The sequence below is a fragment of the Podarcis liolepis genome, assembly GCF_965112155.1.
Source record: "Podarcis liolepis genome assembly, chromosome: 7".
Lineage (NCBI taxonomy): Eukaryota > Metazoa > Chordata > Lepidosauria > Squamata > Lacertidae > Podarcis > Podarcis liolepis.
This window is the reverse complement of record NC_139561.1, coordinates 44,614,347-44,641,044: the sequence shown is the minus strand read 5'-3', so window position 1 is coordinate 44,641,044 and position 26,698 is coordinate 44,614,347. Positions and strand designations below refer to the sequence as shown.

At 47.7% G+C, this 26,698-nt stretch overlaps 2 protein-coding genes across 9 annotated transcripts in view; one reads left to right on the top strand and one right to left on the bottom strand.

Annotated features, from left to right (window-relative positions):
- Window positions 1–13,517, top strand: part of FANCA (FA complementation group A) — a 37,032-nt gene extending 23,515 nt beyond the window's left edge. For 2 of the 4 annotated variants that reach the window (XM_083513496.1, XM_083513497.1), the window contains exons 23-43: window positions 437–579; window positions 847–917; window positions 1,004–1,103; window positions 1,487–1,686; window positions 1,858–1,954; window positions 2,429–2,605; window positions 3,079–3,152; window positions 3,914–4,042; window positions 4,551–4,641; window positions 5,708–5,880; window positions 6,639–6,744; window positions 7,305–7,364; window positions 8,174–8,278; window positions 9,006–9,118; window positions 9,391–9,532; window positions 9,680–9,742; window positions 10,224–10,329; window positions 10,538–10,613; window positions 10,973–11,114; window positions 12,117–12,209; window positions 13,242–13,517. In XM_083513496.1, coding sequence (XP_083369622.1) covers window positions 437–579; window positions 847–917; window positions 1,004–1,103; window positions 1,487–1,686; window positions 1,858–1,954; window positions 2,429–2,605; window positions 3,079–3,152; window positions 3,914–4,042; window positions 4,551–4,641; window positions 5,708–5,880; window positions 6,639–6,744; window positions 7,305–7,364; window positions 8,174–8,278; window positions 9,006–9,118; window positions 9,391–9,532; window positions 9,680–9,742; window positions 10,224–10,329; window positions 10,538–10,613; window positions 10,973–11,114; window positions 12,117–12,209; window positions 13,242–13,343 — 2,363 coding nt within the window. In that variant the 3' untranslated portion in view covers window positions 13,344–13,517. The remainder of the gene's footprint in view (window positions 1–436; window positions 580–846; window positions 918–1,003; window positions 1,104–1,486; window positions 1,687–1,857; window positions 1,955–2,428; window positions 2,606–3,078; window positions 3,153–3,913; window positions 4,043–4,550; window positions 4,642–5,707; window positions 5,881–6,638; window positions 6,745–7,304; window positions 7,365–8,173; window positions 8,279–9,005; window positions 9,119–9,390; window positions 9,533–9,679; window positions 9,743–10,223; window positions 10,330–10,537; window positions 10,614–10,972; window positions 11,115–12,116; window positions 12,210–13,241) is intronic. The other 2 variants (XR_014528521.1, XR_014528522.1) reach the window with 1 other exon arrangement.
- ZNF276 (zinc finger protein 276) lies at window positions 13,440–26,659 on the bottom strand. Of its 5 annotated transcripts, none has more exons than XM_083513645.1 (11): window positions 26,381–26,659; window positions 22,734–23,043; window positions 22,316–22,371; window positions 20,500–21,006; window positions 19,533–19,611; window positions 18,280–18,357; window positions 17,531–17,644; window positions 17,359–17,434; window positions 16,712–16,829; window positions 15,639–15,738; window positions 13,440–14,240 (listed from the first exon to the last, which is right to left on the bottom strand). In XM_083513645.1, the coding sequence occupies exons 1-11, from the start codon at window positions 26,580–26,582 to the stop codon at window positions 13,943–13,945; spliced, it is 1,938 nt and encodes a 645-aa protein (XP_083369771.1). In that variant the 5' UTR covers window positions 26,583–26,659; the 3' UTR covers window positions 13,440–13,942. The 5 variants fall into 5 exon arrangements, with proteins under 5 accessions (XP_083369771.1, XP_083369770.1, XP_083369772.1 ...); XM_083513644.1 differs by having other exon boundaries at window positions 20,500–21,009; window positions 26,381–26,636; XM_083513646.1 differs by lacking the exon at window positions 26,381–26,659 and adding an exon at window positions 25,513–25,722 and having other exon boundaries at window positions 20,500–21,009.
- Window positions 26,660–26,698: the final 39 nt, after the last annotated feature.

Here is a 26,698-nt window from a genome sequence, read left to right as displayed (position 1 = left end):
GGAGAAGCAGGTTGGAGTTGCATCTTGGACCGGGGTGTGTGTGTGTGTGCACATAAGTTGTCTGATTCACTTTAATTTCGAGCATCTAGTATTTGGCAAATGTTGTGCTTTTTCTTGGCTGAAAAAGACCCGCCCACTTTTTTGGCTTGCTAGATGCAAGCCTGGCCTAATCTGCTTTAGATGGCTTGAGGTCTGTTTCTAGTTCTCAAGTTCATCACTTAAACCTGGTTGCTCCCTTGTTAACATTATTGCTTGTTAAAACTTCCTGCTTCCTTCAGATGGAATCGAACGCCACATATGCCGGTGGCACTGTGTGTTCAGGGTGGCAGAACAATTTGCGTATGAGGTTTTAAAATAAATTCCTAAGGAACTTCAGCAGCTGGATATACCCTTGCCTCCTTTGTTGGATGTTCTGTCATGTTGTTCTCTGTTGCAGAGGTGCCAGCTCAGATTGCTGTGGTCTCTGATAAACTGGTGGGCGTTCTGGGACGTATGAAAGACGAGGATGAAGCCGCATCCCTGAGTCTTAGGATCAAGCTAAACCTTTCCATTCCTGAAGTTGAACAGCGGGATCAAGGGGTGCGTACAGAGGTGCTTTGCTCTAAGTTGTTGCACTGAAACATCCCTGAGACAGAATCATTTTACGGAGATAAAATGTTGGGAACCCATCCAACCAATAAGCCATATTTTCAGTATTTGTTGCGGTCCTGTCAGACAAAATATGAGAATTGTAGTTCTCAGTTCTTCATAATTGCATGGTAGGAGCTTGTATCTCTGCCTGCTAGATACCAACACCAGATACAAAGGCCCTGGGGTAGAAATCAACAGCCAGCCTCTCTCTTTCAGGCTATTGATCTTCTTCTGACATCGTTCTGCCAGAGTGTAATGGCTGCCTCCTCCTTCCTGCCTCCAGACAGGTAAAAATAACATTTGCTAGGTACTTAAAGTTTCTGGAATGTAGTTAAACAGAGATAAATAAATTTTCATCCTGTATTCCTTACAGACAAGGGGCCTGGCCCTCCCTCTTTGTGAAAATGGTTTGTGGGCACCGCCGACTCTTGCCATCCTTGTTGGGCAGGCTCTGCCAGCTTATCTATCATCAGGTGGGTTTCCCAATGCGATGAGCTGATGTCTTAATGCATGCACCCCTCTGAAGAACCAGAATTTAACTGGCTCCTTCTGTTGCCATCACAGAGTGTCGGTCTGCTTGAGGTCCTGAGATAGGCTCCTTTGAGTTATGGGCTTTACTGCAGGGATAACCTGTGACCTGTCAGATGCTGCTAAATTCCAGCTCCCATCAGCCACAACCAGAATGGCCCAATGGTCAGGGATTATAGGAACTGTATTCCAACAGGATGATGGGAACTGTAGTCCAACAACTCTTGGCCTGCAAGTTAGCCACTCCTGGTTTACTGAAACTGGTTGTCATGGATACAAAATGTATTTTCATGTGCTTTGATTGGGATATGTTTTGTATGTTTGCCAGGGGCCTTCTCTAAGTGATGCTCATGTCATCGGCCTGGCTGTCTTTGCAATCCACTTAAATGAAGCCAAGTCCTTGATTCCTGAGGTGGACATCTGCTCTTGGCTTCCTCACTCTGCATCCAAAATATGTCTTTCAATTACTGAGCTCTGGGATTATTTATTGGTGTGCCGGACAGGAGAGTCCATTGTCTTCTGCATGAGGTAAACTTCATTCTCCAACAAAGGTTTCATCTGTTGTGAGAGTAAAATAGGTGGTGGGTATATTTCTCTTGGAGGGTGGGATAAAAATACAATAGATAGTATTTGAAAGGGGACCAGTGAATGGCCAAACAAAATAATACTTTTTATCTCTCTCTCTCTCTCTGTCTGTAGGTTTTGTACAGCTGCTCTCTCTTACTACTTCTGCAAATTTACTTCCCTTTCCCGTGCTTGTCTGTGCTCCTTACTTCATTCTGGTTTTGTAAAAAAGGTAACTTTATAAAATATATATTTAAAGCAAACGACAGTTATCCTGCACTCAGAAGTCAAAATCTGAACACAAATGCATCTTTCCACTGCAGTTATTTCTGCTCAGTTACTCTATAGTGTGCTAACCTGCATGTTTGTCCAGGATTCTCTCTAGATTGATTGCTCAGTATTCTGTGAGTGCAGCGTTTTCCAGCCTGCTTTTCTCAAAACCTGTGGTTCCAGATTTTATTATTGTTATGCTCCAACATTTTTTTTTTGGGGGGGGGGGAAATACATCAATGCTGTTTAATAATTTGGAGTCATATTTGTGATGAAATCAATAATGTCAGCAAATATGAAAACCCTGTTATTCTATAAAGTCAACTTGTGGATTTGTATACCGGATATAGAAATTTGCCTTATACAGAGTCAGGCCAGTAGTCCATCTAGCTCAGTGCTATTTATATTAACAGGTGTTTTTTTTTCTGTTTTGTAGCTTCAATATGTTGTTCCACGGCTCAGCTTAGAGGCTCGAGGAAGAGGCTATGACGGAGACCCAGCTGAGATTCCTTGGAAAACTTTATCTCGCCCCGCTATCTGTTACCAGAAAGCTGCCCTCTGCTTGTGGAAGCAAACCCAGTTCAAAGAGCTCTTGCAGGAGAAAGAGTTCCAGGTAAATTCAGTGACTGTGCCAGGTTCTTTCCTTGCCCTCTGGCAACCATGTCTCAACGTTATCTGTAGCAGGTTGAGTCTTCACTGTTGGGGTGCCAGTTAAGCAGGCATAAACTGCTGGGCTCAGTTTAGCCAGAGCTGAGCAGCCCTCTGAAAGTTTGAGTGAAGTGTAGAAGAGCTCTTAGTCCATTACGCATGAAGGCCTTGTGGTAGTGGTAGGATAGGTTATTGTTGCTGCTGTTAAGCAACGGGGAGTCAGAAATCCTTGCCAGTCTACTTCAAATCATTGAGAGCTCTGCTGGTAAATCCTGATTTCGCCCTGATTTAAGAAATTCAATGCTATTAGCACTTCAGTTTATGCCTGAGGGCCAGAGCAAATGACCTAATGCTTAGCACGGAGGAACAGGCTAAGGTGTCTGGGGAGCTCCTGTTGCTGTTTTGTGTCTCCCGTACAAAAATTTATCTTTCTTGTAGCTGACCCTCCAAGAGTGGCTGCTGATGGAGCTAGGCGTCCAGCCTGATGAAGACATTATTTCTCCTTGTGAGAGGTGAGTGCTGCAGGCTGGCTTTAACTTTAGTTCAAGGTTCAGCCTTCACCAACCTGATGCTCATCAGATGTTTTGGACTACAACCTCCAGCAGCCTCATATGGCTTTGCTGACGGCAATTGTAGTCCAAACATCTGGAGGGCACCAAGATGGTGAAGGCTGATTTCCATCCATGTGAAGAAGTACTTTGGGTCACCTGAAAATGAGCCCAGAAAGTCAAAATTAAGCACTGAGGCTGGTTTTTCACAAGTTGGAACATTAGGCGGGGGAGGCAGTTGTTTTAGAAGGGTTTTTTTATAAAGAATCATAGTGCAGGTGTTTATGATGTGAAAAACAGTGATTTGTGTGTGAAAAATCACCCTTTCTCAAGCACCTTTTGTTGCTTATTCTTGGTCTACTGTGTGATGTGTGTAGCTACATTTTCTGAAAAGCATTATAAAAATATTTTAATAAATAAATAAAATAGCCCCTTAATCCTTCCAAAGGCAGAGCACAAGATCCTGACACCCTCGTTCCTAAAGCTAAAGTCCAGAGAAGGATAATTAACTAAAATAATTCATGGTTTAGTCTCTGAAATGGTTTTGCAAAACTCTCACCCTCTGTCTGTCCCTTTGAGTCTGAGCATAAAAGCCATCATCAGCCTTGCGCACTGATGATAACCGTAAGAAGATTTGGCCCAAGGTCTTTCACCCCCCCCTCTTTTGCCTTTTGATTTGTTGGCAGAAGATCTGAGCTTTTTCTGCCTGTCTCTCCTACATGCAGGCAGGAATTCCATTACTGGGCTTTGTATCAGCACTTTCTTCCTGTGCCTGCTGCTGCTGGAGGCTGTGATGGAGACCTGAGAGAGATGTGTGCTGTTCTTATTGGCACCATCCTGGATTTCCGCCAGAGGTAAGAACGTCAGAAGAGCCTTACTGGATCAAGCCAAGGCCCATCTAGTCCACTGTCCTTTTCCTGCCAGCCAGGTACTCCTTCTGGGAAGCCTGCTACCAGAACCTGAGCACAACGGCTGGTTCCCTTTGATTAAAGGTGCTGGTTAAATTGCTTCTACAGATGAACAAAACACCCATTATCTTTCCCACCCAAATTCTGCCTTTTCCCTCTGCCTGTGATCAGCTGGGTGAAAGGGTGTGTTGCTCCTATAACCTACGCAATGCTGATAAACATCTGCCTTAATTGAGATTGTTCCTTCCCCCTGCCCAGGAATGCACTCTATTAAAATAGTTCTGGTTTATCGATAGTGTGTTTCCATGGCATGTTAAAGCAGGTAAAGATGCAAAATTAGCAGCTTCAGGACTTGCACGTGTCCCTCTCCCAGTTTCTCTGGCAAATGCTTCTCTGTGTGTTCAGATATTTCTGGGCCCTGCAGTAGCTGCTCCTCCATTGCTTTTGGTTCCAGGTCTGACCTGGACAAGCCCAACCACCCAAATGATTCAAAATGCTCCATATCCCATGGGAGAGGAAGCCCCGATCTCTACTGCCGGTTGCAGGTGATGCAAATGTGCATGTTATGTGTTTTCTGTTTGTACTTGTCTTCTTTTGCTCAAAGATTTTGCCGCTTGCTGGGGTTGGTCTTCTGATGCTAGGAATGATATGACAAGTGCAAAGGTGCTTTCCAACCCGTAAAGCAACGTTCAGTTAAATTGCTGGAGAGTCAGCCAGTCTTGTGGCTGGCTGTCTTGTGCATTGGCTTCTAGTGATGGCTAACGATGACCCAGTCTCAGGTACCATGGTGATAATAGAACATGCACATGCATGTTCTCCTGTACAGCATTGTTGCTAAATACTGCAGCTTGGGCTGGAATGCCTGTGGCCACCACATACCACTGCATTCTGCACTTAGTATAATGGTCCTCCAGGGCAGATGGGAATTGTAGTCCTAAACATATGGAAGGCATTAAGTTGAAGATTGCTCTAGACTGAGCTTATGGTAACTTTATGATAGTGGCCTGCCTAACATTGACCAACTCTGCAAGGCTGTTTTAAGGATTAGGGATGTATGTGAAAAGCTTTGAGGGAAAATGAATATATAATAAGTACTGGGCATTTATTACTATGGAATACCACTATTTTGATCTTTGATCCACTGCTGTGAAGATATTCATGTTTTCAGACATTCTTATTTAATTTTTATTTATTATTTTCAAATTTCTACACTTCAATAATTTTACAATCATTTCAACATTTCGAAACTCAACTTTCTTCCCCCTCTTTCCTTAAATTTATTTTTAATATTTTCTGTATATTCCAAATTAACTTAACTTACCTGTTTATTCACCTACTTTAAATATATACTCTTATAAAACTGCAGGTTACTGCAATATGTTTTTATACATTCTGAACAGTTTGAAATGTTTTAGGTGGTTTAGAATTTTTAAAAAATATGTTGTTGTTGTTGTTGTTGTTTTGAATGGAATTGTTTTAAATTTTTGATGTTTTCTGCCCAGGGCTCCTTTGGGAAGAAGAGTGGGATGGAAATTTAATAAATGAATAAACAAACAGGAGTTGAAACGCCATCTCCTGCCCTCTACTAACTGGCTGCTGTCTCAATTTCAGGAGATGCTACTGGAGCTGGAGCTAGAGCGCAAGAAAGCCCCACCTGACTCCTGCCCCAGAAGGGAGGAGCACTTCCTATTCAGGGTTTTCCAGGAGCGGCAAAAAGCTCTGGGCAATGGGTCCTCTGTGGGTGAAAGGCTACTTCGGCAGCAGGAGCTGCTGCTTCAAACCAGGTAAATGCACCATGGGTGCCAATGAGTCCAAGTGCCTTTGGGGATAATTAAAAACACAGCTGCATAGAGGCCAATGGAAGGCAAGATTTTCCCTTCCTGCTTCCTCCTGGGTTATGGGACATAGGAAGCTGTAGATACCCAAGACAGGGCATTCCCAGTGGTGGCACCCCAGCTACGAAAGTCCCGCCGAAGGAAGACTTGCATTCAGGAAGCTTGGAAAGACACTGTTTCCAGGCCTCTGGCTATCAGATTTTTCACACTGCTGGTTTTAACTGTTGCCTCAATATGTTACAGTGGTGTTTTTAAATGGGTTTGCATCTAATTTTATTATGTTTTGAGACCCTCTAGGCTCCCTTTGGGAAGGAACGTTGGCCAAACATTCAAAATAATAAAGATGCGGAGTCAGGCCATTGCTCCATCTGTCTCAGCATTGTTGAAACTGACTGGCAGTGGCTCTCCGGGGTTTTTGGAGTGGGGGTGGGGGTGTTTTCAGGCCCCCCTGGTGATGTCAGTGGGGATTGAACCTCGGGCATTTTGCATGCAGAGCTGGTGCTCTGTCACAGAGCTACAGCCTTCTCTGCTCTCGTGAGGGGCAGAGGGAGGGCTAGGAATAGGCTAATCTTGGCCCCAGTTTTGCTAACGCTTCTGTTCATTGCTTTCATTGGCAATCTGAAATCCTGTCCACAGCAAATCAGACACTATTCTTAAAGCTAGAATGAATATGGTTTTTACCCTGAAACAAACTGCTTCTTGTTCAGGATTCTTTTAGGTCTCCCTCCATCGGTTCTCATAGCAACACAGAAGAGAGGAAATAAAATTGCTCTGGATTGCGAAGACTTCTTCTGTTTTGCAAACACAGAACTGGTGTGTATCCTGTCCCAAAGAACTGCAGTGCTCTTGATAACTGTTCCTGGCTGTGTGTTTTGCTCTCTGGGTGTGCTGTTGCTGAATCTTCCTTCTGGGGCTTAAAGCAGCCTCAGTGAGAGAGCAGTCTGCTTCAGCCATCCTCAGCCTGCTACTCTCCAGATGTTTTTTTGACTACACAGCACAGTTTCATGATTATAGGAGCTGCGGCCCAAAACTTCGGATTGAACCACATTAGAGAAGGCTGGTCTACCGCTTTTTAAAGAATGCGGCCCTTATGCTCGCTTGCTGTTTTGGGGAAGATCGCTTCCCTTGGAAAGGGACCTGATCCCCTCTCTCTGTGCTATCACTCTGATCTCCTGCCTGCTAACTTGAGAGGAGGAGCAAACCCCAAACAACCTGTGCCGCCAGCAGCCAGAATAAAACCATCACAGTCTTGGGTGGGGGGCACCATTGAGTCAGGGCGCACCTACATTGATGTGCTGATTTTGGAGTTATTATCCAGATTTCTTGGGAATGCTTTCCTCACTCTCTGAAATTCCTTATTCACATTTTTACAGAGGAATATCTGCTCCAGAGGTTGTGTGCTCTCCTACGACATCACATCTCATTTCTTCAGGGTAATGTAACTGCAAACTCACCTCTTGTCTTCTGAATTTCCCCTGACAATTTGGGGTTGCAGGGAAGGAATTTAGTCCCCTGGCCATCTTATGTAGTCTCTCTGTGTGTGAGTGCTGTGTGATCCATTTAGAATGGGTAACGAGACAGTTTCCTATGAGGGCTGAATGTCGGCTTGGAGTACATTTTTTAAAATCCTCCCAAGTGTTGTTTCTCCACTGCTCCCACTCATGCCAGTGGAACACCTGAGGGACATGGCCTTTGTGCTGCCTACCACAGCCTGATTCCCCCCTGGGGGTTTTCACAGTAGCCCTCTGTATCAGGCTGATGAGAGCTGTAGTCCAAAGCAGGGGACCAGGTTGGCTTAGGCTGCCTTAGTGAAGCGCCTTTGCTACCTTAAAGGTAAAGGTAAAGGGACCCCTGACCATTAGGTCCAGTCGTGACTGACTCTGGGGTTGCGGGGCTCATCTCGCTTTATTGGCCGAGGGAGCCGACATACAGCTTCTGGGTCATGTGGCCAGCATGACAAAGCTGCTTCTGACGAACCAGAGCAGCACATGGAAACGCCGTTTACCTTCCTGCTGGAGTGGTACCTATTTATCTACTTGCACTTTGACGTGCTTTCGAACTGCTAGGTTGGCAGGAGCAGGGACTGAGCAACGGGAGCTCACCCCGTCGCAGGGATTCGAACCGCCAACCTTCTGATCGGCAAGTCCTAGGCTCTGTGGTTTAACCCACAGCGCCACCCGCGCCCCTTTGCTACCTTAGTGCTCTGAAATCTGTCTTAGTGACTGTCCTTGCTGTCCTTCAGGGCTTGCTGAGCGCCAGCTTGGAGTGTCACAAACCTGCGCAGGAGGTGACTGCCGTTCTCACCTTGTGTCAAACCACGTGCCCTATAATCCTGTGTTCTGCAGCGGTAAGAGGCCCGTGCTGTTGATTTACCTTTCTATATGTCTCCTTGCAGTTCCAATAGCTCTTAGCTCAGCTGGTAGAGCACAAGACTCTTAATCTCAGGGTCATGTGTTCGAGTCTCACGTTGGGCAAAAGATTCCTGCATTGCAGGGGGACCAGATAACCCTCATGGGTCCCTTCCAACTCTACATACAATTCTATGATTCTATGATAATATGATGCAAGTTCTCTTACGCAGGAGCTTGATCAGCCAGGGTGGTTTTGGAGATCATAGAGGTTCACTTTTTGGGTGGAAGGTGGGGCGTTTCTAACACCATAATAGCCCATCCTGAGCAAATATTATGCTGAACTACTCAAAATAAATTCTTAGTTTAAAATAGCCATATTAAAGCAGGTAAACAGGTGTGTTTGGTTTTTTAAAGCATCAGTCCTAATTCTGCCTGCAGATATTTAGGTCACACAAGAGCTTTCTGTATTAATAACAATAAAGTTTTTTCTGTTATGCCTCATGAATATTCCACTTGATGATCCTAATGACTTCAGGTGCATCCTTAGAAAAGTAGCAGTTGGGGCCCAGAGTATGGGGCGGGGGGACGACGACACTTGATTCTGCAACACTGCTCAAATAAAGTCGGTGAGGAAACCCTATGTAAGAGTGGCATGTAAACACATGGCATTGATGCAGTTTTAAGAAGTGGCTGATTTGTGCTCTCTGTCTCGACTCCATGAAGTGCTGGTGGCAGAGGCTGGAGCCCGTGCTTTTCTCGGAGTGGAACAGACTCTTCGGCGCTCCAGTCGCACCGGGATTGCAGAGCCTCAAGGAGTTGCAGACCTCTGTCAGCAGGTAATTCCAAGGAAGCAGCTCACACCTGAGAAGCTGTTGAGCTTCTGTGTTCCCTTCCTGTCTCCCACTCCAGCCATGAGAAGAGATGGGGAGGGGTTGCATTCCTATTACCTTTTTAGCTCTCACCTTGAAAAACTTGGTTTTGGACTCCCAGGTGTCTCTGCATCATCTCTTCTCAGCCATGTCACACATCTGATTAAGGAGGGCTATCATCTTATGAAAAGGAGCCCTCTGGCCTTTTAACTGACAACTGTTTTGTCTTTACCACTTAGGTTCCTCTCACTGGAAGCAGCTTCCCTGGTCTCTGACATTCCATGGATCTCTGCTGCCTTTCTACATTTCACTGTACAACGGCAAATGGCGCATGAAAAGATGGCTGAAGGGCTGAAAAGGCTGGGGTCTGAAGCAGAGCAAGTAAGAGATTACATTTTGCATTTTGCTTTACCATGATGGCATAGAGGGTGACACTGGCTCCTGCAGACTAGACCAGTGGGTCGACGTCAGGCTTGAGAAACTCACTTTGTGTGATACATGCATTTATTTTTTTCTTTTACCTGACAGCTCTTGGTGAACCTCTTCTTCTTTTCAGTCGTGGATTTCATCTCAGCGAGAGTAACCCCACAGGTAAGTAGATTTCTCAAACTGCCTGGTAGACCCAGAGCCTTCATTTGTCACTGTTCAACTGTCACATAAACTTGCAAAGGTGGAGTGGATAGCTCAGTTGGTTAGAGCATGGTGCTGACAATGCCAAGGTTGCAGGTTCGATACCCGCAAGGGACAGCTGCGTATTCCTGTATTGCAGGGGGTTGGACTAGATGATCCTCAGGGTCCCTTCCAACTCTGATTCTACAAGTCATAAAATTCCTGTACTTTTAAGTATGTGATGATTGTTACAACCTTTGCCTGTCTGCTGCTTATCCTGAAAGGAAGCCTGAGAAGTAGGAAGCTCCTATAAACCTGTTCTGTATAGATGGGTAAACTCATGGAGAAAGGTAGTGGGGTTTGCTCAAAGTGACCCAATGGCTGTTCCCAGTGGCTCTGGTAATGCCTCCAGGGTGTACCAAAGAGGGGAGGTACGTGTGTGCTTTTCCCTTGTAACTTGCAGGAGGGCATGGATGCTCACAAAGCCTTGGACTGGAGCTCAAAGCTGCTTCAGGGCTTGGAGGAACGAGGTGCGTCCTGGCTGGCCGTCTTCAGTTCAGCAGTGAAAGGTACGAACGCTCCTTCATAAGCTGCAGCCATCTGAGGGTTGTAGCCAGCTAAGTACTGCTCAGGCTAGACCATTAACAGACAGAACTTCTGTTACTTTCAATGGATCTAGTGGAAATGAGTTGGATACAACCCCCAAGAAAACAACTGTGAGAAACGTTTGATTGAAAGCTGGCGCCCAGCTAAGATCTGTCTCTTTTGGCATTGCAGACCACAACCCTTACCAAATCCTGCATGGTACTGTATCACATCAACACTTGAAGCTGTTGCCGGTTGCTTTCTATAGGTAAATTTCACAAATGTATTCTGCGTGTAATACTTGCTGAGAAAATCAAGGGTACCAGAAACTTGACAGGGCCACTTTATGCACTTGCTTAACTGATACATCCAACCTCCCAGTAACCCCAAGTTAAGAAAGAAGCGCCCGAGTTTTCATTGTGTTGAAGTGACTTGATACATGTAGATAAATCATCATTACCACAAAACCCTTCTAAACTTGTTTTGAATTTTCAAGTCAAAAGACACGGCCGAGTGACTCGGCTGCAAGTCTGCCTGCAGACGTACATCTATGCAAAGCGAGGAGGGAGCCTGACCTGGTCACACTTGTTGCCTGCTTGGTCTGCTAACTTGTTCTTTCTTCTGTAGCCTCGTCGTCACCTTTGAACCAGGACACCTGGTTAAGGAGCAAACATTCCTGTATGTTGCCATTGACATGTACACACAGTTGCTGCAGCTCTTTATGGATGGGACAACAGCAGTGGGACCAAGCCTGCATTCCACTGAGCCTGTGAGCATCTCATCCCCTTCCCTTCCATTTGTTTAGATCAGCCCCTCTGCTTCCTTCCAAAGTACAGAACCATCCTGTTCCCTTTTTGGCTAGCCACAGCCTTTATTTGCCTATTGTGTTGACTCTATGAGTCATTATTTGGGCAGCACCCACCTCGTACCTGGGAGCTCCTAGAACAGATTAGGGCTCAGTGATGAAAGGGGGATGTGTGTGAGAGAGAGTCTGCAGCTGTTCTGATAAACAGCCATGTCAGTCAGCTTTGCATTTCTGTCTTTGCTGGCTTCTTGCAGTATATATAGTTTTACCTCCAAGCAAAGTTACCTCAAGGAAAACCAGTGTGGTGTAGCGGTTAGTGTGTCGGACTGGAACCTGGAAAAACCAGGATTCAAATCCCCAATCTGCCATGAAGCACACCGGGTGACCTCGGGCCAGTCACTGCCTCTAAGCCCAACCTACTTCACAGGGTTATGGTGGGGATTAAATGAGTTGGGGAACCACCGATACCACCTTGCACCCCTTGGAGAAAAAAGGTGGGATATAAATGCAATAAATAAAAGTCTGAGTAAGATCAGTCTACAGAAGTATTATTCACTGTTTCCATTCTGAAAATGTGTTCAAAGTAGAAGCAGATTTAGCTTAGATACCAGGAAGATGTTTCTAACGGCTGATGCATTTCAGTACCAGCGAAAACTGCCCATGGGCGAGAATCCATTTGAGAAAAGCTACACCAACCAGAGGTTAGAACAGGGATGGGGAACATCTCTCAGCTGTTTTGAGCTCAACCCTGTTGATGGGAAAGTGGAATACAAATATTTAATCTAGATCTCTGTAGTCCTCAAGATGTGGTTGAATTCCACTCCCCTCATCCCATGCCATGCTAGCTGGGGCTGACTTCCCTGCCCTTGGATTAGATGAGTCGCCAGCTGCATCCCTTCTGGTTCCTGCAACTCTTAAGCTGTGGCTTAGTTGCAACATTATTTGAACGGTGCCTGTCTTTCCCAGGAGGAGTCACTGGCGCTGATAAGAAGAGCACGGCAGTTCCTGCTACGTGCAGTCCCCCAGTGTCCTCAAGGGAGCTTTTCCAGCCTCCAGCAGGTGGGTGAAAGGTCTTTCTGCTACCTCAAAACTTGGGAAATCCAGGGCTGCTGGCAACACTGTGGATTGTCCTGTTGATCCATCCAGCAATCAGTTCAACAAAGCCAATGGCGACTGGCTCAGTCTTTCAGCCCTCTACTGCACACTTCCTTTGCAAAGCTCTTCCTATTTTATTTTATTTGGATATGGCTTTGTACAGAGGTCATATCCAGCATTTATTCTAGGAGAAGGGGACAGAAACTCAACTTTGCCATTTTAGGGGAAGAAAAAGCTGAAATGTGCCCAATATTGGTCTGGCTGCACCCGAAGTCTGGCCCTTGCTCTGTATCTCCTAAAGGCCTACTTAAAGTGGAGGTGTTTTCCAGCCTGTCTGTGGGTTCCATTCACTGGAAATGCTGTGATTGAACCCAGGCCTTAATGCTTTGTATGTCTGGCTCTATACCTGAAGCACAAGCCCCAGAGTAGGATCCTCCAAGGCTCTTGAGCAGTTATTTCCTATTCTCCAGTCCTGTGGTTGCTTCCAACCTCGTGTAACTGGCAAAAGAAGGGCAAGGAAGACTGTGCCTTTTAAAACTTAACAGTTGTAGTGGGTAGGAACCCTAACTCAGTGGTAGAGCGCATGCTTTGCATCCTTGGCAACTCCCAAGAATAGAGCTGAGAAAGGCCCTTTTCTGCCCAAGAACTGCCAGCCAGTCTGACCTGGTATCCGGCAGCTTCCTCTGCTCCTAGCCTTGCCGCCCGTGTGCTCCAAGCAGGAAGCAGCTGTGCCATGACTCTTTGCACACCTTTGGCTCCTGCTGTCCACAGGTGTGGTGGATTACCAAGTACTGTGACCTGTGCACTCCTAGAAATGACATGGCCAGGCCAGAGATCTGTCTTTTCAGAGTGCTGCTGGCTGACTGCAGCGAGGCTGAACCAGTGTCAGCCTTTCTTTACAAACATGATGTCATCGTGCTGTCTGCGGACAGTCTGCCCAAGGATTTAGCTTCAGAGAGGTAGCAACGCTTGACACCAGACTCTTTTCCTCCTTAGTTGATGAGTCTCTGTGAAGACTTGGACCCAGAGATGAAGGCTGCCCTTGTGAACTCCAGTGATGATGGGGATCTGCTTGATGAAGAACTTCTCCTTTTCTGACAGCGGAAGTCCAGGCAGGCAGGCATGGGGTGATTCCCTGCCCACCCAGACGAAATGCACGGATAGGGAAAAGTGGACAGACCTGCAAAGGCTTAATCTGTTCAAAGTACGGTGTAAATAATTTATTACAAGCATGACCATGACTTTGTAACAATAAAAACCATGTTACAAATATTCTGGTTCGTCTTTCTTTTTCAGATTGGCTTTGGAATTTAATTTAAAACAAGTTGTCTCGGGCTTAAACTGGGCTTTCCGTCAGCTTGAGAGCCTCTAAAAATGAGCCTGTGCCTATGGCCGACACACCTTTATAACAGGTGCGATACCTTTTCTGAGCTCAACCAATCGCCACATCAGAGGGAAGGCAGGACAGCCTGCTTCCTTTGGCGAGATGGATATGGCTCTGTAAGACACTGCTACGGTCTTGGACACAAACACACACACGGAGAATAGTCACAGCAATGGAAAGCTTTTCACCAGCAAGCAGAAGCGAGTCCCCACCCCTTTCTGTTTTTTGGAGGATCCATTAAAACGTACGTTTAAAACTCCCACTCAGTGTTGCTTTATGCAAAGCTGGATCAGGGCTCCCACCCAGGGCTCTTTCAGGTGGGCTCCTGCTGCACACTCGGTTCCAATTTCACAGGATGGTTCTCCGCAGTCTCTGAAGCCTCCGACAGAGCCTCTGGCAGAGCCTCTTGCTCCAGCTCAGCAGCCTTGGCTTTGTCCTGAGTCTGGGTGAGGGGATGCACCATGGACATGTGGACGTTGAGGTTGTGGGCCTTTTCAAAGCGCTTCCCACATTGGTCGCAGGCAAACTCCAGCTCAGTCTCTGCTTTGTGTTTGGTCATGTGGTACTTGAGGGATGCTCGCTGCCTGCACTGGAAGCCACAGATTTCACACCTGCAGGGGGAAAGCAGAAAGCGGACCTCAGACCAGCCACACGGTCTCATCCCCATGAAGGAGGGGGAGCAGCAGCAGCACAGCTCAGCCTTGGAAGAAATATATCAGCTGCTCTCAGACAGGTGAGAGGATGCTTCCAATAACCATGTGTATTTTATCTACCAAGAACCCTGAATACCGAGCTGCACTTGACACTATTGCTGGGGCGGGAAACATGCTTCCAGATTTTAGTTTGGATGTCCCGATCAAAAATCCAGGATGCTGGTGCGCGCTGTGTCCTCGCTCTCTGTGGGAATGGAATATCCTATAGGAGAAGTGGAAGCTTAGCTCTTGCTAGTCAGACACTGCAACCTTGTTCCTCTTACAGACCGGTCAGCCCTCTGTTAGGGACTGGTGCTTTAACAAGACAGACTTGTATGGCATTTTTCTCCATCACTCCAGGTTAGTTGCACTAACCTGCATAGGTGTTTTTGAACATCTCACCAGCAGCAGCACTCCTTCAATCTGAAGTGCAGGAGAGGCCACAGTCCACCAAAAGAAATCTGAGTGCTGCTCTCCACTATGGCAAAATGATCAGTCACATGTACAGTCGTACCTTGGTTGACGAACACCTTAGCAGTCGAACTTTTTGGCTCCCAAACACCGCAAACCCAGAAGCGAGTGTTCCAGTTTGTGAACATTCTTTTGGAAGCTGAATGTCCGACAGGGCTTCCGACTGGCTGCAGAAAGCTCCTGCAGCCAATTGGAAGCTGTGCACTGTTTCCCAAACCAGTCCTAAAATCATCATTTCCCACACTACTGGACGTATGAACCAAAAAACCAATCCCAGGACCCAAAATGTGTGTGTGTGCTTGTGTGCCACATCTTAATTTGGAAGTGTCATTCTTGGCGCATCTGCAAGGGAGATGACCTTTCTTCAACCTTGTTAGTTAGGGAATAGTAAAGGTAAAGGGACCCCTGACCATTAGGTCCAGTCGTGGACGACTCTGGGGTTGCAGCACTCATCTCGCTTTACTGGCCAAGGGAGCCGGCGTACAGCTTCCAGCTCATGTGGCCAGCATGACTAAGCCACTTCTGGTGAACCAGAGCAGCGCACGCAAACGCTGTTTACCTTCCCGCCGGAGCGGTACCTATTTATCTACTTGCACTTTGACGTGCTTTCAAACTGCTAGGTTGGCAGGAGCAGGGACCGAGCAACGGGAGCTTACCCTGTCGCGGGGATTCAAACTGCCAGCCTTCTGATTGGCAAGTCCTAGGCTCTGTGGTTTAACCCACAGTACCACCCGCATCCAGTTAGGGCATACTAGTTTTCAAATTCATCTTTGAGTAATCTTAAGATGCCCCCTAAAGGCAACACAAGCTTATCTCTCAAAGGCCATAGGCGAAAAGTGTGCTTACTGGAGAGGCTTTGCTCCTGAGTGGCGCATCTGGTGAACAGAGAGGTGTTTGCGTTGCTTGAATGTCTGGCCACATTCGTCACAGATATAGTTCCGCACCTCTGCAATGGGAGAAGGGAACAGGGTTGAAAATCACAATGACTTGGGTGGCTGTAAAAAAAGGGGTTTAGGAGAATTCATGGAGGAAAAGGCTATCAACAGCGAGTGCAGTACTAACCCCCCAACCCCAGCATCAAAGGCAGTCTACCTCAATACTAGCAGCTGGAGAATGTGTGAGAAGAAGTCTGATGCAGGCTTCCCCTGGCTGGCCATTGTGGGAGCTGCGAGGTGGGGATGCCCCTCTGGCCTGACACCAGCAACCCAGCCTCTTCTTATGTTACTGGGACTGTCTCCATCATTGACACTCTTGGAAGACTTTGCTTAGGGGTTTATGATTGCATTTTGTGTGAACCTCTTAAAGAGACTTTATTACATTAAGCAGTAAATAAGTAATGAAAATGAAATGAATGAGAAGAATGGCAGCGGCGGAGGGGAATAAGATGGCAATGTTTTCCCCCAAAAGGAACTAGAGCACTTTTCCAGTGCTTTCTCTGTGATGATACAGAGGTCTGCATAGTTTGTGGGCAGGTTAACCGCAGATCCATGCATATCAACATTATTTTTATTTTTTAGTTTCTTAAGTTGCTTCATACAGAACAGCCTGCAAATGACCTAACTTAACAAAATAAAAAACAGATAAAATTAATTAACAGTCAAATTAAAAACAATAAATATGCATTTCAAAATTCCTAAAAATTTATTCCAGCAATACAGGAAGAAGGACAATTTTTGTCCTATCCAACTACAAGATGAGCACCACAGTAGAGGCTAACTTAACCACCAGAAGCCTGGGGTAAATAAAAACGTCTTACAATGATGGTGCCAGGCATGTCTCCCTGGGGAGAGCATTCCAGATAGGGGGCCACCACTGAAAAAGCCTCTTCTCCTGGGCCGTGTGTGATGCCTGATTCTGCCCAGGGCATTTCTTTCTCTTCCATGCAAATCCTCCGTCATTCTCTCATAAGCACAACATACCTGTATGAATGAGCTTCACATGGCGCTGAAGGTACCGGTCAATCATGAACACCTTGTTGCAACCTGGATGCGGGCAGGGCCTTTCTCTGACCTCCTCATGATGCTCTTTGATGTGCTTCTAAATGAAAGAAGAGAGAGCAAGATCTTCACACAGAGCCACCCTTTCACTCCATGCAGGTTTGCGGGCAGTGACAATCTGATCACCTATGGCAGGCTTGGCTAACTGGGGGCCCTCCAGAGGTTTTGAACTACAAGTCCATGTGCTGGCTGAGGCTGATGGGGATTGTAGTCCAAAACGTCCTAAGGGCAACTGGTTGGCCAAAGCTACTCCATGGCAGCGATCACGTGAACAGAATGAGAAAGGAGGACGCTGCATCCATTTCCTCAAACTGGCAGCAAAATCTGGATTAAACACTTTTAAAGTCATAAGCTTTTCTCCTTGTTTTTCTCTTGTAAGCTAGGGTTACTCCCTCCCGTTAGGCAGGGCTGTCAATCATTACAATCTGGCTTTTGATTGGTTCGCTTCCATCCAAAGGAACTGGGGGAAGGTGGTGGCAGGGAGAGAGAGACACTTGTTCCAGAAAGTAAAGTCCCGCCGAGGGTCTGACGACTCCAAAGTTAAATGTAGCTAGTAATTATCCACATACCTTCATGCCATCTGCACCTCTGTACACAGCTGTACAGCCCTGATAAGGACACTTGTAAATAGTGGGCAGCTCTTCCCTTAAAAAAAAGCAGAGGAAAGAGTAACTGGTGAGTAGGTTGGTCCATTCTTGGGGGTGGGAATCTCACACCTTGGAAGCTTTGGGTATATGATACCTTTCACATTTTATTTTCTTTTTCCAGCCAGGTTTGGGTCCTGGCTTCTTCCTTATTTTGGGCTCTTCAAGCTCCTTTGCTTCTCTGCTTTCAACTTTCCTGTTGTTGGATACCCTAACAGAGGAGGAACAGGGAACTGTTGCTACATGTCAACTGAGGTTATAAAACAGGGGTGAACGACCTCCCTACCCCTGTTGAGGGCTGCATCTCCCTATTTCTGCCCCCCTCCCCAATGCCTACATGAAATTAGGCCAGTGCAAGGCTCTCAGGCTGGCCACCCATTAATAAACGCAAACATTTGAAAGCCTTACATAGAGACTAAATTGTTGAAATAAAGGGAAGGATACACATCACTCGTTTCAACAGCACAAGGATTTGCACAATGGAATATTCCCACCCTATCCTTCCCCTGCGCTCTCCACAAATCTGCTCGGAGGGTTGAGGGAGCCCCTAAAACAGATTGAAGGGGCTTTTAGGGGTCAGGAGAATATTCCATTGTACAAACCCTTGCACTGACAAAGCGTTTGCATAGCTCTACTTAAAATACAATCCTAAACAAATGAACGCATTTGTGAGGAGGCTGAAAAGAAACCTGCTCACTCCTAAGAAAAGAGAGAATGTGCGAAGAATGGATGTGGGCCTTTGCCCACTGAGAGTGGAAGAGGTTGCAAAAGGTAAAATGCCTTCGAGAGAAAGAAGCTACCACTCCTGTCTTTTGCCGCAGCAAAAGGACAAGAAAAAGCCCTCACCTCTTTTCTGGGTAAGGCTCAAAGTAGTCGTCTGAAGACTGCGCTCTCTTGTCGTTCTCGTCGTCACTCAAGGAGTACCTGAGAAAGTAAACAGGCCCTTTCACTAAAGCAGAAGGCAGGTGAAGCCTCATTGGGCCTTTATGTTGACAGCGGGGGTGGGGGTGGGGAGCTCAAGAAAACTGCTGCAAGTCCGGCTGCCCCAAAGTGAGCTTTCCTTCTTCAAGAAAACAACACACTCCAGACAGTGGCCCAGAACCACTCAATGTAAAGGCCGCTATGCTACAAAAAGGCGAGCAGAGAAACTGCCCTGCCATGTGGGTTCCTGGGCATCAAATAATTGGAAGCCCAGCCTTTGGAGTCTTTTAAAAAGCAAGTGTCCAGCTCCAATCAATTCCATGCTTAAAAGCTGAAGCTGGTGCCTGCAAAAGGTTTCAGACCAAAGTAATGCAGGGAGCTGCCTTACACCAAGTCAGACCAATGATCCATCCAGGTTGGTATTATACACTGACTGGCAGCAGCAGCTCTACAGAGTTTTAGGCAGGGGGCATTCCCAGCCCTACCAGGAGGTGCTGAGAATTGAACCTGGGACCATCAGAATGCAAGGCAGAGGCTCCACCACTGAGCTATAGCCTTCCCCCACAAGATCACTTGCTAAGACTCCCCCCAGTTCTCTGTCTAGGCATCTTACCTGCCCACTTTTTTTGCCAGCTACATTTTTGTAAATCATTTAGAGGTGCTTTTTTAAAAAAAACAAACCCCCAAAACCATCAAGTGGTATATACATTCTATTAAATAAGTAAAGTAATAAGACTGCCCCAAGTGACATCCTTTGGAATCACTGCCATAGGCAGTATGGATTTGTATCTGTTCACGTTCTGGCCCATCAGTGAGAATAATATATCCAGTATCATAAAAAAACCCTCCAATACTTGAACATTATTTATAACCTTTGTGAAGAACAAAGGTTATAAACAGAGATAGTAACTGCAACAATTAATTTGAACTAAACTTAAGGTAGTATTAAGGAGTTGTTGTTACAGTTAATAATTTTGTGTTTTTACTATTGGACTGCATTGCTTCTAATAAAGGCCACAAAAACCGCCCTTTGTGCTGTCCTGACCCCTTCCTCCACCCCCTAAAAAAGCCGTCTCCAGTGACTGGACCCTCCAGTGAGGAATGAGATCCACTCCCGCCCCACAATCATTGTTCATGCTTGCAAAGGTGACATTTGAATCCCGCTCTTCTTCTCTCACCCCTCAAAAAGGTCACTGAACTCGTCTTTTACCCGCTCATCCGAGGCTGCAGAGGGAACCGGCTTCTCACTCAGTGGCCCTAGAAGACAGAGAATAATGCATGTTGCAAAGGGCGCAAAGGAAGGCACAACAGTCGTCAAGGCACAACAGTCCTGCGGCACCCAACCCAACGGAACATAAGAAGAGCCTGTCTGCCGGGTCAGGCCCACCCAGCCCAGCATCCACTTCTCGCGGTGGTCAGCCAAAGGATGTGGGCCTGAGCTCACCTTGGCAAGAGCCTGCTTCACTATGAGAAGATGTGAGTGTCTGGGCACACTGGCTGGAGGGAAAGCCAAGTTAACGGGGCGGAAATTAAAAAGCAACAAGAATGCAAAGGGCACGCCTGGTCCCAGACAGCTGAGCTATAAATCAGAAATGCTGGCACTCAGCTCTGTGAACGCACTGCTTCCACACAGGCTTCAACAGCTGAACACTCAGAAATAATAATAATTTATTATTTGTACCCCGCCCATCTGGCTGCGTTTCCCCAGCCATTCTGGGTGGCTTCTAACAAAGATTAAAAATAATTAAAATGTCACACATTAAAAACTGCCCTGAACAGGGCTGCCTTCAGATGTCTTCTAAATGTCAGGTAGTTGCTTATCTCTTTAACATCTGGTGAGAGGGCGTTCCACAGGGCAGGCGCCACTACTGAGAAGGCCCTCTGCCTGGTTCCCTGTAGCTTTGCTTCTCACAGTGAGGGAACCGCCAGAAGGCCCTCAGCGCTGAACCTCAGTGTCCGGGCAGAATGATGGGGGTGGAGACGCTCCTTCAGGTATACTGGGCCCAGGCCATTTATGTGTATATTGTGTATATGTGTATGTGTATATATGTGTATATTGTGCAAAGAAATGTGCAAAGACCTCTGTGGAGTTGTGACCCGCACCCCCACAACATCCTGGAGATCCATCCTTGGCATGCCACTTACCTGGACTGCCATTCAGAGGGCAGTCTGGCTGCGGCAGGCTTTCCTCCTGCAAAGGAGCTTCCGAGGCATCTTGGAAGGAAGGCAAATCCTGGCTCTCCGACACCCAGCTTTCTGTGCTAAGCGCAGGCGGAGGAGTCCCACTTTTTGCAAGTTGCTGGCTGGCTGCCGTATGAGTGGCGCCACGCTGGGGTTCCGGCGGTGCTGCCGCAGCCACAGTACAGTCAGCCCCCACCCCGTTGCCCGTCAAGTGCGTCTGTTGCGGGGCAGGGCCCTCGTTCAGTTCCCACTTGACGGACAGGGCATTGTCCACCAGCAAGGTGCTGCAGTCTGAATCTGTGCTCATGACATAATCATGACCCTCTTCGCAGCCCCACACGGCCTGGATGATCCCGCAGTACTCTGAGGACAAGACGCCTTGCAGGCTCGGAGCAATCTGGCAGCTTTCGGCATGGTTGTGGGTCCACATCACTAAGCTGTGGAGGCACTGGGGGCTGGATGTGATCAGGTCTGCTGTTGGCAGGGAGAAAGACAGAGAGTAGCAGAGACCAGGCATGCCACTGAAACCCCTGCCCCACACCATAAGCCCCAGAATAACTGGCTGGCATGGACTATGGCACCTGTGCTAGGTGGTAACACACACACACACACACACACACAAAATCAATCAATCAATCAATCAATCAATCAATCAATCAATCAAGGTTGTTGTATTTTATTTATGGAATTTATAGTCCACCCCTCCTCCTGAACACATTGCTTTCTGTTAGGCAGAGTTACCTCTTGAAATTACACCACCTTCAGCTCCTTGGAGGAAAGAAGTGTAATAGATAAACAATAAAGCCATGCTAAATACATGCATCTTTGCATCTGCTGAAGGCAAGGGATGATGAGCTACTGCTTCTTTATACTGAGCTTGGAAGAAGGAAAACCCACTTGAGTATCATCCTGCCTAATACTTGGTTTGCAGAGAGACTGACAGTGGCAAACAGTTGTGTGGGGCTCCTTGTGCAGAAGGGATTATTTACTGTGCTGTGACTTTGTCTCATACACAAATCAGGGGTGTGTACTGCAACGTTGATCAAAGCCTTTCTTCAGATGATAGATCAGAGACCAAGTACAAACTGTCATATTATTTTAAAGTATACAGAAAAGGTCCATGTTCCCAACAGATCTTAGAAATATGCTTGCCTACACTTAAAAAGGAAAAACATTATTTACTTTGTTTATTCATATTCCACCCTTCCTCTTGAATGTTGCACACATTGTTTTCGGTTAGTAATTGCAAGATGCAACAGTGTCTATTTTTTTTGTCATTTTTGTCTTTGTATCTTGGAAATAAAATTCAAGAAAGAGAAAAAGAGTTTGCCTAAATCTGTGATCTGGCAAAAGAAGCTGGGGAGCCCTAGCTAGAATTGCACATGGCTGGCTCGTTGGCACTCAAAAGATGAGTTTTCCCTTCCTGTAGCTGATGCTGAGTTATTTTATTTTTGGATCGGTGTTTTGCACTGTTTTTATTTTAGATATCTTTGTGCTTTCATACTGATGGTATCCTGCCTTGGGACTTCTCATGAAGGGCTGCTAACAGATGTTTTAGATAAATAAAAATACTGCCTTCCCAGGCGGACGCTGGAGCTGGCCCTAGGGTGCAGAGTCCACCCTGGTCCCCACTAGTCATAGGGAAATTGCCAGAGACTGAGCCCCACATCAGCTATAAGCATAGGCAAAGTGGAAACTGCCCTTAATCTGTGGAAGCAACAGGGCAGCCACAACTGACACCAAGGAGAAACTTCAGAGGAGCCAAAACAATCCTACTTACCTAGAGAGGGAGCATCTCCTTTTGCAGCAGGAAGAGGAGGTTGGGCAAGGTTGTCCCTGTACACAAAACAGACGGCAGAGCAAATCAGATGCCTTCTAGGGAGGACAGACCCAGGCAGCACGTGCTCTGGTTTCATAGTGGCAGTTTCACAAACAAAAAATGTGCACAGGCCATTTCCAGCTGCTGGAAACTGGACTTTTGGCCTTGCAAATAAGGCCACATACATTACGAACCCATAAAGCATTTCCCTAGCCCTCTGTACGAAGTGCAAGTCATTAGTGGGACATCAGCAGCCTAACAAAGTATTATGTATGCAGCTCATAAATGTTTCCCTGCTTGGGGGCCAAGTCTTGGTGGCTACCGAGACAAGCCACAAGCAGCCCAGCCTCCCGCGAGTGGAGAAATCCGCTCAACCTACTTTCCGTGTGGCTTGAGGTGGCCAGTGGGAGACAGGTTCACCTTCTGGATGAAGGCCTTGAGGATGCTGCGGCACTTGTAAAACTGGGCGTGGCACTTCTTGCAGACAAACTGGGGGAGGGCCGGGTCTTGCCGGACAGCCACCCCCACCAGCCGCTGGAAGTCCGTGAAGAAGACCTGGTCCATGCGCCGCTGCTTCTCGGAGCTCTCCCCCACCACAGGAACCTTTCCAAAGGCGTTCCGCAGGCTCCGAGAGGAAAACTTCCCGTGGCAAAGCCGGCAGTAAGCGGTGCTCACACCCCGGCCGAATCCTGCAAGGATTTCAGGAAAGAAAGGAGGTCACTTGGAGACTAGCATTGCCTTTAGAAGCATAATGAAGGTACAAGGCAGGCAGAGGGCCTTCTCGGTAGTGGCGTCCTCCCTGTGGAATGTCCTCCCTCCACATGGCAAGGAGATAAAGAATTACCAAACTTTTAGAAGACATCTGAAGGCAGCCCTGTTTAGGGAAGTTTTTAATGTTTGATGTTTTTAGATATGCTGTAAGTCGCCCAGAGTGGCTGAGGAAACCCAGCCAGATGGGCAGGGGAATCAATATTATTATTATTACTACTACCATTGGTCTACCTACCTCTGTATCATCTACAGTAACTGGCAGCAGACCTCTGGGGTATCGGGCAGGCAGCTTTCCCAGACTTGACTGGAGATGCATTGGGGATTGAACCAGGTGCCTTCTGCATGCAAAGCAGGTGTCCTGCCACTGAACTACAGCCCTTAAAAGACTCCTGGGCAGAGCAGGATGGCAGGAGGCAGGACAGAGGAGAAACAAGCCCAACCGTTGTGTGAACTAACTCCCAGAGCATATAAGTGGGTGGCAACCAGAGAAACACTATTAAATGGTCCTTGCCAAACACCCAGGAACATCCTTTTGGGGCATGGGGGGTTGAATTTAATGTATTTGTCTTCCGATTCCATCAATAAAACTTTCCATAATCACAACACGTAAAAGCGTGGCATTCTGCATCAAATGCATAACTCAGCATCCTAAAAATTAGGAGTTTCTTCAAACACACCCAAGGTCCTAGTCCTCATGGATGAAAACATAAACTGTGTTAGTGAACACAGGAGCAACCTGAGCTGGAGTAAAGCATCAAGCTGAGTGTTCACCCCTGCTGTTGCAACCAAGAAAGGCAGCCCTGGCCATATTGTCACTGCCCCCCACTCCAGCCCTACCTTCTGGCATCCCTTCGCCTTTTTTGTCTTCGGCTCAGAGAGCAGTCCTTGCTTTGAACCATCCAGCTCCTGCTTTGCCAAGAACTGTGAGAGAAACAGGAACCAATTTCTTTTGTTTTCCTGTTTGCTTTCAAGCAAGTTCTGCTGTCTGTGCAGGGACCTGGTTTGCAAACTGCCCACAGCTCCTCTGCAGCACTTCCTGACTTAGAGGAGCCACAGAGACGATGTCAGCAGTCTTTACTGTGGCACTGGCCAATCAGGCGACTCGTGGTCTCAGAGGCATAGCATGTCTCCTCTTGATCATGGGTGGTGGCCCCAGCTTAGCACCCAGGACCCTTTCTCATCCGGGACTCCTCCCTCCCCCGCCACCAATTCTATGAGAGAGCAGAGCTGAATATTTTAAAGTAGAGAAGGCAGACAAATGAAACTAAGGTGCCGCAAATCAGGCCTAGAAAACATAAAGCATCAGCTTTCTGTTTTGGTGCTATTCTGCATATTTTCCAGGGTACCAAGCTACCTGTGATTTCTTTTTATCCCTGCAAAAAGCCCTCCTCCAAGCAGCACAAAGGTTTTCTCCTCAAACCCTCAGCCTAGACTTCCCCAGAACCGTCTCTGCTAAGCTACATAAAAAAATCCATTCACCAATCAGCTTTCCCATGTAATAGTAAACACACTATACTTTCAAAGCACATTCAAAACATCTTTCCAGGCATTGTAGTTTAAGGGTTGCTGGGAATTGTAACTCTGGGAGGGTAGACAACAGTGCCCAGAATTCCTTCCCTCAATAACAATAAGGAAAGTAGGGGAGCCTGCAGTTCTCCAGATGTTGCTTAGACTACCACTCCCATCATCCCTGACTACTGGCCATGCTGGCAGCTTGAGACTGCTGGGAACTAGAGTCAAAAGACAGCTAGACTGTGCCCGGTTAGTGAAGGCAATGGAAAATTTAAACAGGTACATTTACCTGATCTGAGGCCAAGAACAAGGGTTACAGATTAACACGACACAAAACCGTCCAACGTTTCAACAAGTACATTACGTACACATGTGTTTTTGCTATGGTTATGAAGGTGCAATTGCAACCCACGACCCACATGTTGGCATATGAACTGTCAGTGAGTGTGGGACTATCTCCACGCCAAATCAGTTCAGCAAATGTGGAACATGATGGTGCCCAGGTTATTACATCTGTAGAAACCATTACCCTACATCACACCTGGTATAAGAATGTAACAGGACAGATCTATGATTTATAGCTCCCCATAAGGCCTCAGGTTGCACTCCTCTGCAAGGGGGGTGGGGGAGACCAGAGCATGTGGCTACTAGGTAGGGAAAAGCTGATTGATTCCTCGATTCCCTGGTGTTGGGGAGCAACACCATCGTTGTCTATCTAGCAGCATCAACTATGTATAGTCTTCCACAGAATTATCAGCAAAAGATAAATATAAAAAAATGCAAGTTCCTGTTCTAAGACTGCAAAATTGTGAGTGAACCCCGTACAACTAAATCATGATACAGGGAGGAACAATATATGAAAATGAATGAGCAACCATTTGCTGCTAAGGAATCTGGGAGCTGAAGTCCATCAACCTCTGGAGGAAGGCCATAGGTTCGTGTCAAGTCCTCTTCCTGGTTCATCCAACTGGCACCTCTCCATGCCTCTGATGGGCACTGATGGCTTCAAAGTGGGAGGCCAGAGCCTCTGTCACCCCTGCTAGGTACTTTGTCAGCTCAATGGCCAGGGCATACCCACTTCACGGACAGCCTAAGCAGTGAGATTTAAGGAGGCCCAGCTCAACCAGCTGCCCCTCAACTACATCTCGGCAGTTGCACGATGCTTGCGACTACAGCTACCCGGGATGGTGAAAAGTTTTGGGTGCGCCTTGTGGGTGGCGGAGCAGCTAACCTAGGCTGTGCATGGAAGCTCTACAAGAAACCCACGTGACTGGACTCCAAAGCTGCCCACTGGAGAGCTCCGGGTGGCAAAAGGCACGGGCTCCTGCAGTTAGCATTTCAAACGTGACCGATTGGGAGAGGAGAGCGTTGGCTGTTTGCGCGCTCGCGCCTGCCTGCCTGCCTGCTTGGCGCACATCAGCGACGGATGTGCTGACCCAACGAACAGGAAAAGGCATTCTGCACGCGCTCTGTTCACTGCTTTTCACATCTTAAGGCCCAGCCCCGGCACTGGAAGCAGGGCCAGCCTAGCCCAGCTCCGCCGCCACCCGCTGGCCAGTCCAGCCCCGGTGCCAAGGCGCCTCCCGAGCGCGCGCGCCCCGTCCGATCCCTGCCCGGCGCACTTCCCGCGGGGAAGCGCGGCTTCCTTCCGAGCGCGCACGCGGAGGATCGGGCCGCCCGCCGCCGCCCGCCGGGTCCCCGGAAGAGCGCGCTGCCGGGGTGCCCCTGTCCGCCTGCGCTCACCCGCTGCCGCCGCCTCCGAGGCTGGCGAGGCCCACTGCTCGGGCTCCGGCTCGGGCTGCTGTTCCTGCTCCCGGGAGGTGGCGGTGGGGCGCCCCCGGCGGGCCCGGACACTCTTGGCCTCGGCTGGTGGCGGCGGCGGTTCTGGAGCGCCCCTGGCCGCCGCGCCCGCGGGTAAGAACCGGCCGCGCCGATCCCGCTTCATGGCCGTGCAGAGCCCGGCCCGGCCCCCGCTCGGCAGGCTCTGGCTGCGGCTCCGGCAGCGCCTTGGCTCGGTTCCGGCCCGCAGCGCCCCTGGCGGACGGAGGAGCCTGCCCGGAC